Raw genomic sequence first — 16,593 nt, forward strand, 5'->3', positions numbered from 1 at the left:
ATTCAAATTGAACAAGTTTCCCGCGCAGAAATCATAATTGCAGGCAATCATCCACATTTAAAAAACGAATTTAAACGGAAGGAAGTCTGCTTGATTTTGCAAATAAATTTCGGCTTCATTTGCCAACAGCTTGCTGCTAATTTTTAATAAACATTGAACGCGGGTTGAAGTGCTTGATTTTCGTGAGGGTTGCCACAGGCCTAGCAAATTTTCACATAACAATTTTCCCATAATGCGAAAGTCATCCTTCGTTCGCCTCACGTGCGCAATTATTGCTGTATAAGGAAAAATCGGCGATGTTGATTATTATCGCGAGACAGTTTTCCCATTAAGCAGCGATTATGGCGATGGCAAGTGAAGGATCCTGGGAGCCAGGACTCGGATTTTATTTACTCTTCATTTGGTGGCCACGTGCGTGGGATGACTGCACTGTTATAAACAGCTGGGTACAGTCGCGTCCCAGGCAATTCGATTGCATATTTATGGGGATGTGGGTCTACATCTTGTGTAGAAGTGTAACTAAAAAGTACTGGTAGCTACTACTACAGTTTGGATCATGAAAGTATCTTTATTCAAGCAAGTTGCTGCAGAGAAGGGTTATATTTGGGCCTATTTCGACGCCTAGTTGGAACTCTACTCCGATGGTAAATCCGTGATCTTCCCAAGTGATCCGTTTGTACGCGTCCACCCAAACTTGATCTATAGAGACGGGTTATGTTCTAAGTTATAGAAACGATACTGTTATTACTGCTAATATTAAGAAAACAAATCAATCAAATTCTACCTGCAGAGAATTGTTTGAAAAAGTTGGGCAGAGAAGTTGCATTTTTGTGCGCGGATTGTTGCTTTCCTAAACAGAAACTCAATGAGATACTTAATTATTGTTATTATGGAAACAGACTAACCTCTTTGATCCCAGCACTCCGTCCCTCAATCAGCAAAAACATGCACAGATAATATAATAATAATATGCCCAGCAGCAGATAGCTTTTCATTGCGACTGATTTACTTGAATTGCACTTTAAGAATGAATAGTAATATGGCGTCTTGAGCACATTCTGATTAATCGCGGGTGCAGTTGAGATATCAGCACTACGACTGTATTCAAATAGGTCTGTCTCTCTATTTATCTCATGAGCAATCCATTAACTAATGAAAGCGATCCGGATACTTTGCCATTTTTATTTCATTCCATTCATTTATTTGCACTCGCATTTCCCTCTTTTTCGCATTTTAATTTCATTGAGTTTATACAACAATTTGGCCCAAATGCTGGCACTTACCCTTGCAAATTCCACAATTGTGGGCTTTGAGGGGTGCAGAGCACCCTCGTCGTCATGCAAAAGTTGACTAAAGGATCCAGGATATGTGTCCTGAGACGCACTTGGCATTGACATTTAATGGCATGTCAACGTCTGTGTGGCACGTTGGCATTTATTGATACGAAGCTCAGTTAACAAGTCGATAAAGTTTTATAGTCGAGGGTCTCAGCTGCCGTTAAATGGAAATGGAAATGCAATTGCCAGTTTTTATATGGGGAGGGGAGGGAAACAAAGCATCGGAAAATGCTTCTACCTGGGAAAACCCCTTCTTCGCCATATGGCTAATTTTATAGCTGGCCTTCTAATTTCCCACTCTCCCAAAAAAAACAAACTTTTCACAAAGCGCAGCACAATGCAATTATCAAACTTCTGAGGGTTGCCTCGTTGGTAAATTGATTAGAAGACTTTTCCGATCTCCCCACTCGCAGGACTTGCCAGGACCCCTGCTTAAGTAGCTCAAATTGACTTTATAATTGACCGGTGGGCGTGGCCATAACCGAATTACTCCGCCCAGTTGGCCATTCAATGTTCCTGCGGTCGCCAGTTGGCCGATGTTTTGATTGAAGCGTAAGTAGGCGGCTCTTCAGATGTGCAGCATACAAATAGTTTTTAAAAATTCAATATTTCATTCAACTGAATACAGCACAATTCGTATTTACAAGTACTTTTTACACAGATTCAAGCGTTCCAACGAATGGCAGCGTGTAAGTGCAGATACTATCTGAATGAAGTAAAGTACAAAGAAAGGGTTATCGAGTGATACATTGGGTCAAGGTTTATGAAATAAAATAAATAAAATATTTAAAGCCAGATAAGAGACATTTACATCTGGTAAAGTTGTTAATAATTATGTTGATTTCATTTTATGATGATACTGTTCATTTCGAGTTTAAAGAATGATTAAGGCTGTGAGCAGATTGAAAACCGGTTATCATTTCACCCAGTTTCTCGTTGACCGTTCCGCGAAAATCGAAGCTTTTCAATGTCACTCATGTTTGCCAATTCCCCAATCAAAATCTAATTTGCGCTAGTGTGAGTTTGAATGGGTATACGTATGTGGTTCAAGGTTAACAGAAATCGCCAAAAAGCCGATAATGAGCTGCACAAGCATATTTATGTATGAATGAACGGCGCCCCAAAGTCTTGGATCTGGTTTTCGAGCAGGTGTCGTCGCCAGCTGATAAACATCATGAATATTAATGCACACATCATAATCACCGGTTGGGGGCACTGAATCAAATGCAGCCCGCCGAAGAGTCAAGTTCACTTTCACTCCATGACGCACTCGCGATGAGTAGTCGCCCCTCGAAATCCAAACTGAAATCCCTCTGCTCGGATCTTTCGGTTCGCTCGTATCTTTCTTGTTCGCTTTTGGCCAATTTTGGTCAGTGGCCCACTGGCACTCGGCACTCGACACAACACCTGCGCACCGCATACAAATGGCCCAGGGAGCGCTCTTTTCTGGGCTTCTGGCTATTTTCGGATCCCAGGCAGGCCTGATGAATGGGCCTGCCACCGATTTGGGCACCGATTTTGGCTGACTTTTGGATGGGCTTTGTTTTTGGCAGCCATTGCATCACTCGGCTCGCGAGCAGACCATTTTTTTGTATGCTTTTTAAGCCTCGTTTTGAGTGCACGCGAATGGCGGGTGAAAGCAAAGTGTGGCAATCAATGACGACATCAAACCGAAGACCACTGCATCGGCGGGTTTGAGCAGCTGGCCAAGCGGACAAACAGCTGTTATACAGCTGATATCGAAAATACACTTAAAGAAAATACATATAAACATCATATTCAAAGGTGTAGAAATAAACTTATACCCCTATGACACTACATGAACAGACTGACTCAGTCATAAAAACATACTGATTGCAAGTTGAATGAACTGGTTACATTTTCGAGAAGTAATTATTGTCAAACAAATTTCAGCTGCTACATGCAACACATGAATATTATATTTGTAAACCATTCAAGTGACTATTTTCCGGCAGTTTAGAGTTACAATTTCCCGGCTGAGTCAGCGGCAATCTTCAACGGCAGCCCATTTCAAATAAACTCCACAGACGCGGTAAATATTCAGTAGTTTATTTAAATAGAAACATGTTTTTCAGACTTTTGTTAACTCGCACAGGCACTCACATTCCGCACTCATTCACTCACACGCTTAACCAAATAGTTGATGGCTGTTAGATAATTAGCAAAATATGTACAAATACGGTAGATACAAGTATGGTAGAGGTAAACAGATCTGAATCGGAATCCCGCCCACTTCAATTAGGCGCCAATTGTTCCCCTCCCAGAATAAAGAAATCTGACGTCAAGCCATTTTGGCCTGCGTCGTCTGTTGGCTCTTTTTCCTCTGCTGCACAACACTGTCGATCCAGTCCGTGTATTCGGCCACGTTAGTATAAACAGCCGGCTTCCCGGCCATCCCGCACTGGGTGAATCCGTAGCTGACCACGCCGTAGGCCACCCACCGGGAGTGCTGCCTATCGAAGTACATCAGAGGTCCTCCGGAGTCGCCGGCACACGTGTCCTTCGCGAACTCCCCGCCGGCACAGATTTGCTTGGGACCCAGGCGCACTCCGAATCCCTCGAGGATCTTGGTGCAGTTCTCATTGGAGACGTACGGAATGCGCAGCTTCAGCTTGATGGGACTGTGGATGTTGATGAAGTACTTGTTGACTGCAAAAAAATCAATAACATATTTTATAAATTGATTTAGGTGAAAAAACTTATTTTCAGTAAATGGAATATTTTCCAGAGGCATTGTATAAACACAAGACTTCCGTGCTGAATGAATTTAGTAGACAGCTATGTCTAAATTATGGAAAGGACCATGTTTTGGTTTTCAAAAACTTCCATTAATAAAGAGGTAAATGTTATTGTTCTCCCCCTCAATCAAGCTGGCATTGTTTTTCCACTTTAAAACACAGAAGAACATATTATAGCTTGAAGAAGTTAAGATACGATATAGCCATAGTATATCGAAATTATTGGGCATACTTACATAAATCCGTGCGACCCCATCCGGAAACGGAGAACATCTGGCCCTCGGCCAAAGTCAGTGGCTCGGATTTGTTGGGCAAACAGATGGGCATGACGAAGTGGGTGAAGGATACGGGATGCTTCAGCCGAATAATGGCGATGTCATTGTACTTGTAGTTGGAGAACTCCTTGTACTCCGGATGCACATGGATCTTTTCGTAGGCAATATCCAAAGCGGCGTCTGCGCAGCTCAAATAGTTTGGCTCCTCGATGCAGTCGGGTTCCGTTTTTACGTTGAATTCGCCCAAACGCACATGCTTTCTAAATGGATTGTAAAATTCGTTATAAACATACATAAAAACATTTTAGTTTAAATTTTACTCACAATCCTTTGCGATCACGAACTCCTTCGCCTTGAACACAATGGGCAGCTGTTAGGATATGACGATCATCGATTAGGGCTCCACTGCAACCGTAGTCATCTAAAAATATTTAGGGTGAGAAAATGAAGGAAATGAAAATAAACACTTTTGTAACACTTATTTAGACTCACTCGAATTGTAGACCAGCAGGGCCAGCCAAGGAAACTCGTCCAGTTCGGCGATTTCCCCTCCGTAAATCCTATTTGTCACTTGTTTGCCGCACTCATTGAGTAAATTGAATCCCGAACTTGGCTCCACCGTTTGAATGCGCCGCTTGAGTTTCTTCCGCTTGAATCGAGCGGTGACATCCAGAAATCTTCGGTACTCGAACTTGGAGAATTGGAGCACGGGAAATAGGTAATCCTGGCCATTCGCCGGGCAGCAAACCAGGGATTCGTATGAACCCTGCGCCTCCGACACTTGCTGCTCCACCTCGCACTGCACCTTCTTCAGGAAATTAACCTTCTCCGCCGGCAAATTGGTGGCATTCCGCACCTGAAGATACGCCTTGCACCGGCTGACCTCCAGGCACACACCCCTCTTCGTCTCATTGGGAATGTCGCACTCCTGCAGGACCTCGGCCAGAGCCAAGAAGCGGTAGAAACAGCCGAAGAGTATCCATAGTCGCAGAACCGAACCGAGCATGGGTAACAGTATTTATAAGTGATCTTGAACCGCAGATACAATCCAAATCCAAATCCAAATCCTATCGTCTGGCAAGAAGAAGCGGCGGCAAAGACTTACGAACCGAAACTGAATGGCAACGCAGTTTGTATAAGCGGAGTGCCAAAAAGCGAAAAGCCGAAGACCCCTAAAAGTCGGAAGAGCCGAAGACCCCCGGGTCTTCAGTCTCCGGTCTTCAGTCTACCAGCTCAAAGCTCCATCTCAGGTGTCAACAAATGCGACGCCCCCGCCCCACTTAGGCGGCGAAAAAACGAGTCCAAAAGTGCAGTAGTCGGCAGGTCGACCGATACCGATCGTCCGGCTGGTCCGGTTATAATATATATTGCATAACCGACTCAGCTGGCCAGCTGGTTTCACTTTCGTTCAAGGCGAGCGTCTGGCTCTTGGCTGGTCAAAGCTCCTCGTGGATGGGTTGCACACTTTTAGGCGGCGACGGTTTGGCAAAGCTCTGCCACTTTGTTTTGGCCAAAGTCCACGACCACGGCTCAAAGCAAAACACCTGCCAAAACCGGAAGTTGTTTTCTTGTGGTTTTCTGGCGCCTTATTACCCGCCAATTAAAGCGCGGTGGCAATGTCATTGGGATCCGCGATTGTTGAAGGTGTCGCATTCTGCTGGGAAATCCAAAGGTTTTCTGACCAGGTCAACCACCTCGTTGGGCTGGTGATATTACCTAATATTATGAAATATATGTGTGTATCTTTCCCAAGTCAATGAAAAGCAAATCATATATAAAACTTCTATTTGCATTAATAAATATTTATGTCTACTAAAATCTAAGTTAGTTACTTTGCTAATCTAAGAGTGCTAAAGATCACAATTGTTGTTTTGAACATTCAGTGTGAGTTTGGGACTTAAGCCCTCACATTCTGCCTGATCCAGATGTCGTAGGCAGCCACATTCGTGTAGACTCCGGGCCAATCCTTCAGTCCGCACTTATAGCCGAAGGACACGATGCCCTCGAGCACCCAGGTCTCGCCACGGAATCGCATCAGCGGTCCGCCGGAGTCTCCGTCGCAGCTGTCCTGCCGGAACTGTCCGCCGGCACAGAGTTGGGTGGGCTCCACGTTCACCTTGATCTGCGAGAATCTCTGGCGGCACTTGGCGGGATCCACGTAGTTGACCGTCACCTTTTGCTTCACGGCACTGCGGGCCATCTTCAGAGTACGGCCCCAGCCGGCCACGGTGAACTGCTGGCCGGACTGCCTCGACTCCGGGCCCACAGACGAGGGCAGGCAAATGGGCTGGATGTTGTCCGAGTAGCGGACGTTGCGCTCCAGGCGAATGAGACCAATGTCGTGCACCTGATTGGAGGCCTTTTCGCTGTATCTTTCGTGAACCCGGATCTCCTCGAAGCCCAAACGCTGGACCTCCGGCGAGCAACTTCCTCCACCTGGGGGGCAGTCCACCGCGGTGCGAGTGTCATGCTCGCCCAGTCTCACCGACACACTAAAGCAAATGAGAAACAAGACGAAAACAATTAATGAGCATTTAAGCCATTAAACACTGGAATTAAAACGCTAATTGGTGCTTGGTCAATGGAGAATCGAGAGCGGAGCGAATTGAGAACCCGAACGCCCGGGTTTGTGAATCATCACAACAGGTTAGCAAGCGGCTAAGCACAGTCTAATTAATATTGGCCAGGTCCAAGCCTGGGGATCCCTTTGGCCTCGTTAGCCGACTTAGCCGGAGAATTCAGCACGTTTCGCGGAATTATCGGACAAACAAGCGTGAATAAGCGATGACTTTCGCCCAAGCCGAGAAACTGGATTGGAGAGTAGATCTACTAAACTACTAAAACTTGATTCATAGGTCTATTGATCTGGCGCCCATTCATGAATCGGTGGGTCAGATCTATAGTAAGTCCCCTAATCCTAGAGTCGCAAACATCAACAATCAGTTACTAAATCTTGTTATGTGGAATCTCTAAGCAAAGCTAATATAAAGTGGGAAGATGAGTAGGAAGTTTTCCATGACACTTGTGCGGACTGATCTTGTAGAGATGCTCAAAGCAGATCGCGGGAAAAATTCCCCTTTCTTTGACATGAGAATGTCTGAAATAACTTGGGGTTAAAATCTCTGGAAATTTTTCGAAGAGATTAGAAATTAGTTTAGGGATTTACATAAGCTTCGGAAATCTCCATAAAATATAATAACATCTTTTTCATCTTCTGTTTTAACCACAAAAACTAATTAATTTTTTAATTTGATAAACATACGTGCCCTGACCTGCCTCTTTTTAATAAAAATTCCCATTAGTACATCTAAAACCGACTTTATATACTCACAGTGTTCCGATTTCCCGCTCGATCCTGCCAGTCAAACAATGGGCCGCTGTAAGGACATATCGCTGGTTGATGAGGGATCCTGCACAGGCAGTGGACAGACCATTTCCATTTCGTCTGCGGTACTCCAGCAGGACCATCCAGGGAAACTCGTTCACATCGGTGTCCTGGCCATCGTATATCCTGTTCCTGATAGCCACGCCCCCGCAGGATGGAGGCTGTGGTAGTAAATTGGAGCCGTCGCCAGTCGATGATTTTCGAAAAGGTGTTCTGCTGGTGTCTGGCTGGTTGCCAAAACTCCAGGGACGCCTTTCTTGTCTGGGAAAAGCAAAACTCTGTGGCCGCTCCTCCTCCCAGTCTCGGCCAAATCCACCGTAGTGCGGAAAGGTAGGATCCTGGCGTTGGGTCCTCACATAGCCCGTATCCTGGGTGCAGCACACATAGGGCTGATTATTCCTTCCCCTTCCACAGGCCGAGGACTTGATGAAGCTCTTCTCCTGATCAGTCAAAGTGGACCGTTTCAGCACGGAGTAGAGTGTCTGACATTCATTTATGAGCACACAAAGTCCAGGGGTTTGATTGGGATTCATGCACCTCGAATCTGCTGAGGAGATAAAAATATTGCAATCAGGTTCAGCAGGGGATGCCCCTAAATGCGCGCGCCACTTTTCTGACATTCTTGCGGTTTTGGAAGGTGATGTTGCTCCAATCTGTACAGATTGATCAAGGCACACTTAAAGAAACCTCTTGTATTAATTATGAAAACAAACTCAAAACTAAAGCTTTTACTGCTTAAAGTAGTCCAATTTACAAACTAATATAAGTGTGCCTTGAAAACTACTAGTGGTATCTTTATTATATAGAATCCATTCGATGACATTAATGGATAATCTCTTTGATATATTTTCAAAGTGATTGTGTGCTTTTTCTAGTTTTTGCAATGCACTTCTCGGGGAAGTGCCCACTTTAAATTCTGGCGCGTGCAATGTACCGAATCAAATGATCTTGTCGAACCGGCTTAATTAGAAATGCACTTGACTTCCTCGCACTTGTGCGTATTTCCCACGATTTTGGGAATTTTTCAATGGCCAACACTCACACTGGGCTTTGGCCTCGTGGGCTATCAGAATACAAAGAATAACCGCCGCGAACACTTTCATTTTGTTGCTATTTTAATAAATGAATTTAATTAACTAGCGAGTGCGATCGTTTCCAGCTGACCCGATAAAACATACTGTGAAATGGCTGGAGTTGGTCAGCGCTTTTTATAGCCGCAGCTTCAGCTTCGTGGACCGCGATCTCCGATCGGTTCTCGATCGGAACGCTACAGTAGCGGGTTTAACAATCGAGCACCACTGTTCTCCGCGGCCCAATCTGCGGTTTAATCTTCAAATCTAGTGGCTAGTACTATGCGATTTGTATCTTTAAGATGCGTGTCACTAGGTGACCAAGTGACACCGAAGGTTCTCACTTCCGAGTTTATGATCAGGAAAACCTATTTTTGGGTGCAACGAACTTGCGGAACCCAAGACCTCAAGTCAGTGACGTTGGTTAGGATTTCCTCTAAACGTTACAAATATTTGGTTAACAGGAAACGGTTTAAAGCTAACAAGGTTACTCACCCAATAGATATGTTCTATATAAAATTTTACCAAATGGTGACATTGCATGTATTTAGACACTTGCATCCCTTCAGGGGGTTTGCCCGTTTGTCATGCATCATCTGCAAGAGACCTGGGCTCGTAAATGATATATATCAACTATGCCATGCAAAATCCACCGGCAGAACACTCTGTCATTCCCCGGAACGCCTGGTGATTTACCAGCTAACAAGGTGCTGTATATATGTATGTAAACCAGTTCCTAATGGAAAGAAGACTGCAAAATTTCCATAAGCAAAAGAAAAAAAAAAGAAAATACAAAACCACTAGAAAAGAAAAATATTAATTGGCAATTAATATAACAACAAATCACAACAAATTACATTCCAAAGTTCAGAGTCTATTTTAAAAAATAAATCCATAACATTTATTAATAATATTTTCTGTTTCTCCGTGTATCTTGTAAATGAGCTTTGAATCTGCTTTTTGCGCACAAAACCCAATGTTTCAGTGGCCTATCATTCAGTAACAATCTTTGCGGTATTTAAGAGTCAGTTGGTGTCCGGAAATAACCACGGGATACATTTCGGACATTTGATACTTTTATCCATTTGATTTCAACGGCTGAAAAGCAAGGCAAACCCTTTAATTTCCTGGCATTTCCCTTGCGTTGCGGGTTGTTAAGGGGATCAACATGTTACCGCAAAAGGGTTGAGCACACGGAAAAGTTGAAAGGCAGCACGCGGAAAATGTCAGCGCCAGATAAACGGAGTCTTTGTGTTCCGGAAAAACAGGCCACGGGTTCAGAAGTTCCGTTCTGCGAGGTCTAATTAGGCGTGGAATATGTAAGAAACGCAGCATCCTGCTGTTAAATGAGAAAAAAAAAAGAATATTAACTTGACAGCGGTGGGATTCGAACCCACGCCCTTTCGGACTGGTGCCTAAAACCAGCGCCTTAGACCGCTCGGCCACGCTGCCGCGATGAGGCGCCAAGCGCCGTCTAGAAAATAAAAGGTTCTGAACAAAAAATGTAGGTTTTTTTCTAAAAATAGAACAATTGGTATTTGAGTAATTACTCGCAGTAATTGCGTTTGTGATTAGTCTCAGTTTATCAACGCTAAATACAGTATGTTCTATTCTTATTGGGTTGCTGGTTTAAAATGGTAGTTTCTGCAAACAATTAATAATTTTTGTTGTCTTCGAAAAATCCACTTCCACAAGTCCATGAAAAGACACTTAAAATACGAGAGCAAAATAGGGCAGAATTAATAACAATTACTCATAAGTAGTTCAGATTTAAATGTGCCTTTAAGCGGGCAATCTCATAAAATATTGCCTGTGGTTTCGTCAAAATATACATACATAGACTGACTGGAACTCCAGCTATAGAAATATGGTTTTATACTTGTGTTTAAAGATATGTACATATATACCAAATAATAACATAATAATCATCACTGTATGTTTAATATGAGTGATTTCCAACTTGACAATACGATTAATATCAGCATATTCTGAATAAGCTATTAGCACTTGCTACGAAAAATATCTAAGGCTACTCATTATAATATATTTTGTTATTTATCACCTATAAATGAAACATTCGTAAAAAAAAAAAAAGAAAGACTGAAGGGTAAGAACACAGATTTCATACAATTTGTAAGACATCTCTATGGCTTAAAAAAAAGCAACCTTATCATTCTTTTGTTTATGTTAAAAAAAAAACAAAAAAATGTGACAGCGGTGGGATTCGAACCCACGCCCTTTCGGACTGGTGCCTAAAACCAGCGCCTTAGACCGCTCGGCCACGCTGCCTGTACTCTCACGTTGTCAAATGCGCACTTTCAACATAGCGAGCCTTGAAGTTGAGCGCACTAGCATTATTGGCATAATTTTAGGGTGGATTTTCCAGCAGTGTTGCCGACACTCATCTCAAAAAAGGTAGTTGGAATAGTAGTGGTTGCAAGTACGGAAATGTACATAGTCAATTCATGGGCGTTCCTTAAAAAACATTTTGCATAAACAAAAAAAAAGCTAAAATCTGAGGAATAAACTCTAGTAATTTGCGTATGGGTAGTAAAATGTGCTAAAATGCTATAACAAAGGCAAATACTTTACGAGCGACATTGCCAGCGAAGCGATTCTAATTCATTGACAAACGCATTTTGATTTTGCGATAACGAGAGTTGGGGGGCGTCACCTTTGACTCAAACTTCCCCTGTTCTCTGCCATTGACCCCCTTCTGAGGTCACGAGGTCCTGAGGTTGTTGCTTTACGATTTCAGCATTTGCACTTCTCCGCTCGACTCCCTGTTTTTTTACAGAGTGCGGTAGCAGAAGCTCCAGGTTTTATAGCCTTTTTATGTGGCCATAGTTTCGCTTTCGCACTGGCCTTTTACGAGCGTTTTATAACTTGTTTACATTAGGCGAACACCACCCGAAATGTCACGCAACGGAAGTGCTGGGAATCGTTTTATGCAAAAATCTATCAAATCGCTGGCGGGCTGCATAAAAATCGTCGTAAAGCGATGGCTGCCGATTTCGAACTACAGCAGCTGACATTGGCTGTTTTCCCGGGGAGAAGGATCCGAGATTGGAGAAGTGCAGCGAAGCGATTTCCCAAAGCGTTTCCGTGGATAATTCGGGAATTAAGTGGATTGGATATCGACCAACTCGAGTTCAAAGCTTCCAATGGATGGAATGGGGCAGGTGAGTCGAATGGTGGCGATAGTGGCTCTGCTCCTGCTGATTGCTCCCCAACCAGCACTGTTGAACAGTGACTCCTCAGATGAGTCACTTGAGGCTGAGGCTATTGATGAGGAGATCGAAGAAGCAATGGGAAATATGCAAGCGCTCTTCGAATTCGGCAGCGGAATCACTGGAAAGGAATCCAGGCAAATCTCTAAGGCCTTCGTGAGTTCTAATGTTAAAATATTTCAATTCTGTATTTACCGTTTTCATGTGTTTCCAGGAAAATCTCAGTAATTACATTGAAAAAAAAACCAAACCCAAACGCAAAGTGCGTGGCAACAATATGCAAATCATTTTCTGAAATCACAAGATTATGACTCATTTTCTGAAATCACCCATTTCAATCGAAACGAAAACATTGTAAATAAAAAAGAAAAATAGGTACATTTGTAAACACTAAATGATGTTAAGTGCAACAAATTGATTTCCTAGACAATCTCGTTTGAGAACTTATTCACATTAAAGCAGTTCTAGAATGGAAGCCCCATTGTTAATATATCTAGCCCTTTTAGTCTTGTTTGCTCAAGAAATGCAGGCAAAGTTATTAGACGCAGCACAAACGGAAAAAAAGCTTGTGAGCCATAAAGTCTGATATGTGTAACATTAAAAATAATTCAATTCCGTTTCTCCAGTCCAGTTTAGAAGATCAAAATGACAAGGTTTTTAACATCAAACCAGACGAAAACGTTAAAATTCGATTTGCTTACCAACTACCAAAGGGGATAAAACATACGACTAAAATCGGCAAGAAAAAGAAGAAGCCTGAATATTTCTTAAATTTTTTATTTAACAACTACCGAAATCCCCAAAAACCCCTGGATCACAATATACTCGCCAAAAAACTGAAAATGCGACGAACTGGCAGGCGATTGTTGCCCAATGGAATGCCAAATCCTTATAAGTACTTTCCGCTTAAAGGCGAAGATATGTAGATACTATACTTCACAATCTATTGATTTGCTTACTAACAAGCAGACCGAAATGTTTACTGACTGATAATAAAAATAGCTCTTTAGTGCTTATAAATTCACAAAAAAATACCCCAAGAAGTGAAGCGATTTTGTTCTAATTTTGATAAGAGCGAGTTGGTAATCATAATTTCTTATCAAAACATGTTAACGATCGATGTATATTCTTGAACTTGAGCTTCCGAAGGGTGATTAAATCATAAATTTTAAGTGCATTAACTTCATTAACTAGGTGTAATTAAAACAAATTAACAAAAGATAAAAAACCAGACCTAGGAGTCATCGACATTGTTATCTTACACTATTTGCGTACTTTTTGCTAGACTAGAGGAAATAATTGTCAAAATGCAACAGTGTTTAAAATGGATCGATCACGAAAGTGGGTCTTAGATAAGAACTTTGAACCTTAGATAAAAGTTCTAAATTTTTCGTATATAAAGTAGGGAAAATTCGCAATTATCTTTAGTTCCATATTCAAACATGAAAATAATAGTAGTCGGTCTTTTGTTGGTGATTTCCTTAGTTGGACACAAAACAAACGCAAAAAGTGTGGCCAACACCTTGGTAATTAAATATAAAGAGAAATTGGAAAAGCACTATTATTGAATTTTAAGCTTTAGGCCAACGAAATCGGTCAGGATGCCTCCGCTTTCGGTAATGAATTAGGCCAAGAGGTCATCCAATATGGCCAAGACGCCGCCAAAAGTGGCGTGAAGTACGGAGAAGCAGCAGTAAGATTAAAAAAATACAAAGGAAGTTCTGGTTTTTAGCAATTTTTAAACATTTGTAGGAAAATGCCTCATCCGGTTGGGAACTTGGAATGGATGGCAGCATTTTTGGTCACGAATTGGGAGATGAGGGCAATTTGTTAGGACAAGAGGCTTCCAATAGCGCTATTAACTTTGGACATCAGGTGTCCCAGGAAGCGGTAAGTTAAACAAGTACAGAAGCAATTTAAAATTCTTCAAATGTTTTTTAATTCCTTATAGGAAGAGGCAGCCAGTGCAGAACTCAAAGCCTTGGCAAGCCAGTCTGCCAATCAAACCAGTAAGGTATGTATATATTTTACAATGATAAATACGTGCATATTCCACAATCGAATATTACTTTTGTACTTTGCAGAAATCTGTCAGTAAGCGTGATGTATCAAGTAGCAACGAGAATCCTTCGGTTACCTGTGCTTGCACCTGTTCCACCGATGGCGCTGCATCCAATGTGGGAAATAAGGTTGCAGAGTCGGCCGGAAAGGCAGCTCATGATGTAGCCGGCGCTGCTGGAAATGTTGCCTCGAGTGTTGCTGGAGCTGCTGGCACTGTCGCTCACGATGCTGCAGGTGCTGCATCTAGTGTTGCAAGTGATGCTGGACACATTTTCCACGACGCCGGCAAAGTTGGAGGCGACATTGGAAATGCAGCTGGAAATGTGGCCTCGAGTGTTACTGGAGCTGCAGGCACTATCGCTCACGATGCTGCAGGTGCTGCATCTAGTGTTGCAAGTGCTGCTGGACACATTTTCCACGACGCCGGCAAGGTTGGAGGCGACATTGGAAAGGCTGCTGGAAATGTCGCTGGAAGTGCAGCAAATGCTGCTGGAAATGTTGCCTCAAGTGTTGCTGGAGCTGCTGGCACTGTCGCTCACGATGCTGCAGGTGCTGCATCTAGTGTTGCAAGTGATGCTGGACACATTTTCCACGACGCCGGCAAGGTTGGAGGCGACATTGGAAATGCAGCTGGAAATGTGGCCTCGAGTGTTGCTGGAGCTGCAGGCACTATCGCTCACGATGCTGCAGGTGCTGCATCTAGTGTTGCAAGTCATGCTGGACACATTTTTCACGACGCTGGCAAGGTAGGAGGTGATATTGGAAATGCTGCTGGAAATGTGGCCTGGAGTGTTGCTGGAGCTGCTGGCACTATTGCTCACGATGCTGCAGGTGCTGCATCCAGTGTTGCAAGTGATGCTGGACACATTTTCCACGACGCCGGCAAGGTTGGAGGCGACATTGGAAATGCAGCTGGAAATGTAGCTGGAGATGTTGCGCATGATGCTGCAAATGCTGCAAATGTCGCTGGAGATGTTGCTAATGCTGCTGGAAACGTTTCTGGAGATGTAGCTAATGCTGCTGGAAATATTGCACATGATGCAAGCAACATTTTCCACTCCATATTTTAGAGTTTCTCTCTACTTTTAATATAATAATAAATGAACGAGCAAATTAATGACCTATGCACTGTTATACTTTAAGCACTAGATCTCTATAAAATCCCATTACATTTCAGTTTTGACTTCTGAACGCTTACAGTCGATTTAATTTTAGCTTTCTTATACCAGGACCTACTTGAGACTGTCGTTTATAGATTAAATCACCTTATAGATACCGTAAGGAAAACCCTGAAATTAAATCAAATGAGCGATCAATCAGAATCAAAACTTACCGCCAAACAGTTGGGAATCAAGAAGCACTCATGTGTGATTCGTTTTTATTGGCGGCGTCACAGAAGTCGGTAACTCCCACATAAGCCAAACGATAAGAAATACCTATAAATGTAGTGTTGCTAATAGAAGTGATTCAGTAATTCTCCGATATTACGAAAAGCAATAACATGCAGTATTTTACAATTCTAACCCTTTTTGCCATCGTTCTGGTGGCCCAAAATGCTAGAGCTGGAACCCTCACCTTTGGTTCCCTGATGGGAGATGTGTCCCAAGTGGCCGTTGCTGGGGATAAGGTCATCCATCAACTGGAAAACGCTGTGGCCAGCTCCCAATCGGATTTTGTCCAGCCAACCACTTTGAACATCCTAAGCAACATGGGAAACGCCTTGGGAGATCTGGCTGTATTTTACTGTCTAATACATATTTAGTTTGATGTTTACCTAAAATATTTAATATTCTTTCAGAACGCACTTACTAGTCTAAGAGTGGAGAACGATTATATGCAACCCGAGGCCACCAATCTTTTGGGCGATGTCCTGGGTGGAGTGGGCACTGGTCTTGGGGATCTGGCTGTAAGTTGCAGATCTGGAAAGTCCGTTGGAAACTTCCAAGAATAAGATCGTTCTTTTATGCTCATAGAATGCCATTACCAGTCTTAGTGTTCAGATGATGAACGCACCTCAGGCACGCAGTCTTTCGGTATGTTAAATACAACTTATAATATTAAATAAATTAAATATTCATATTTTTTTTAGTCTAATGGTGCTTCTATTATAGCTGAAGGAGGAGTAAGCTTGACCGAATCTCCCGAATTGCACATGATTTATACTAATTATACTTGATTTGCAGGCCGTGAGTGCGAAGACTATTGCCGCTGCCGCAGATGCTGCTGCCCCCTATATAAAGCAGCTAAATGCTGGCCTAGGCGATCTGGCTGTAAGTGGCCCTTAAGAACAGTTGTTAATCGGATGAGTAACGAATTGTAATACCCCTCGCAGAATGCCCTCACCAGCCTCTGAAGAACTTTGAAGCAGTTCAATTAACAAATAAATATTCAATCGCGCAAAGAGCTTAGTGAGTGCTTCTTTTGTGTTCCAATTTGTGCATCATCAAGTTCATCAACAAGTTGGGCATCAATTAGT

General features: G+C 42.9%; 6 protein-coding genes and 2 non-coding genes across 12 annotated transcripts; 3 read left to right on the forward strand and 5 right to left on the reverse strand.

Moving 5' to 3' along the window:
* Window positions 1–548: 548 nt before the first annotated feature.
* LOC116801605 lies at window positions 549–1,009 on the reverse strand. 2 transcript variants are annotated; one of them, XM_032722198.1, is made up of 3 exons: window positions 906–1,009; window positions 785–850; window positions 549–719 (listed from the first exon to the last, which is right to left on the reverse strand). In XM_032722198.1, the coding sequence occupies exons 1-3, from the start codon at window positions 993–995 to the stop codon at window positions 573–575; spliced, it is 303 nt and encodes a 100-aa protein (XP_032578089.1). In that variant the 5' UTR covers window positions 996–1,009; the 3' UTR covers window positions 549–572. The 2 variants fall into 2 exon arrangements, with proteins under 2 accessions (XP_032578089.1, XP_032578090.1); XM_032722199.1 differs by having other exon boundaries at window positions 619–699.
* Window positions 1,010–3,386: 2,377 nt separating this feature from the next.
* Window positions 3,387–5,468, reverse strand: LOC6612848 (phenoloxidase-activating factor 1). Its single transcript, XM_002037306.2, has 4 exons — window positions 4,864–5,468; window positions 4,696–4,792; window positions 4,333–4,631; window positions 3,387–4,007 (listed from the first exon to the last, which is right to left on the reverse strand). The coding sequence occupies exons 1-4, from the start codon at window positions 5,375–5,377 to the stop codon at window positions 3,640–3,642; spliced, it is 1,278 nt and encodes a 425-aa protein (XP_002037342.1). The 5' UTR covers window positions 5,378–5,468; the 3' UTR covers window positions 3,387–3,639.
* A 671-nt stretch (window positions 5,469–6,139) lies between these two features.
* Window positions 6,140–8,917, reverse strand: LOC6612849 (serine protease 7). Of its 3 annotated transcripts, none has more exons than XM_032721728.1 (3): window positions 8,799–8,917; window positions 7,703–8,300; window positions 6,140–6,863 (listed from the first exon to the last, which is right to left on the reverse strand). In XM_032721728.1, exons 1-3 carry the CDS (start codon window positions 8,857–8,859, stop codon window positions 6,269–6,271), a joined length of 1,254 nt encoding a protein of 417 aa, XP_032577619.1. In that variant the 5' UTR covers window positions 8,860–8,917; the 3' UTR covers window positions 6,140–6,268. The 3 variants fall into 3 exon arrangements, with proteins under 3 accessions (XP_032577619.1, XP_002037343.1, XP_032577617.1); XM_002037307.2 differs by having other exon boundaries at window positions 7,703–8,303; XM_032721726.1 differs by lacking the exon at window positions 8,799–8,917 and having other exon boundaries at window positions 7,703–8,509.
* Window positions 8,918–10,198: 1,281 nt separating this feature from the next.
* On the reverse strand, window positions 10,199–10,278 carry Trnal-uag. Its single transcript has one exon. It is a non-coding gene; the product is annotated as a tRNA-Leu (tRNA).
* A 757-nt stretch (window positions 10,279–11,035) lies between these two features.
* Window positions 11,036–11,115, reverse strand: Trnal-uag. The gene has a single exon. It is a non-coding gene; the product is annotated as a tRNA-Leu (tRNA).
* Window positions 11,116–11,973: 858 nt separating this feature from the next.
* On the forward strand, window positions 11,974–13,413 carry LOC116801519. Of its 2 annotated transcripts, XM_032721729.1 has the most exons (3): window positions 11,974–12,212; window positions 12,271–12,318; window positions 12,683–13,413. In XM_032721729.1, the coding sequence occupies exons 1-3, from the start codon at window positions 11,991–11,993 to the stop codon at window positions 12,980–12,982; spliced, it is 570 nt and encodes a 189-aa protein (XP_032577620.1). In that variant the 5' UTR covers window positions 11,974–11,990; the 3' UTR covers window positions 12,983–13,413. The 2 variants fall into 2 exon arrangements, 1 of the variants encoding a protein (XP_032577620.1); XR_004362067.1 differs by lacking the exons at window positions 11,974–12,212; window positions 12,271–12,318 and adding an exon at window positions 12,438–12,624 and having other exon boundaries at window positions 12,683–12,772.
* A 49-nt stretch (window positions 13,414–13,462) lies between these two features.
* LOC6612852 (circumsporozoite protein) lies at window positions 13,463–15,237 on the forward strand. Its single transcript, XM_002037308.2, has 5 exons — window positions 13,463–13,582; window positions 13,639–13,749; window positions 13,809–13,946; window positions 14,008–14,070; window positions 14,141–15,237. Exons 1-5 carry the CDS (start codon window positions 13,499–13,501, stop codon window positions 15,185–15,187), a joined length of 1,443 nt encoding a protein of 480 aa, XP_002037344.2. The 5' UTR covers window positions 13,463–13,498; the 3' UTR covers window positions 15,188–15,237.
* A 355-nt stretch (window positions 15,238–15,592) lies between these two features.
* On the forward strand, window positions 15,593–16,521 carry LOC6612853. Its single transcript, XM_002037309.2, has 6 exons — window positions 15,593–15,852; window positions 15,916–16,023; window positions 16,091–16,150; window positions 16,207–16,239; window positions 16,301–16,387; window positions 16,450–16,521. Exons 1-6 carry the CDS (start codon window positions 15,619–15,621, stop codon window positions 16,468–16,470), a joined length of 543 nt encoding a protein of 180 aa, XP_002037345.1. The 5' UTR covers window positions 15,593–15,618; the 3' UTR covers window positions 16,471–16,521.
* The last annotated feature ends 72 nt before the right edge of the window (window positions 16,522–16,593 follow it).

This window comes from Drosophila sechellia, chromosome 3R (assembly GCF_004382195.2).
Source record: "Drosophila sechellia strain sech25 chromosome 3R, ASM438219v1, whole genome shotgun sequence".
In the NCBI taxonomy this organism is placed as follows: domain Eukaryota; kingdom Metazoa; phylum Arthropoda; class Insecta; order Diptera; family Drosophilidae; genus Drosophila; species Drosophila sechellia.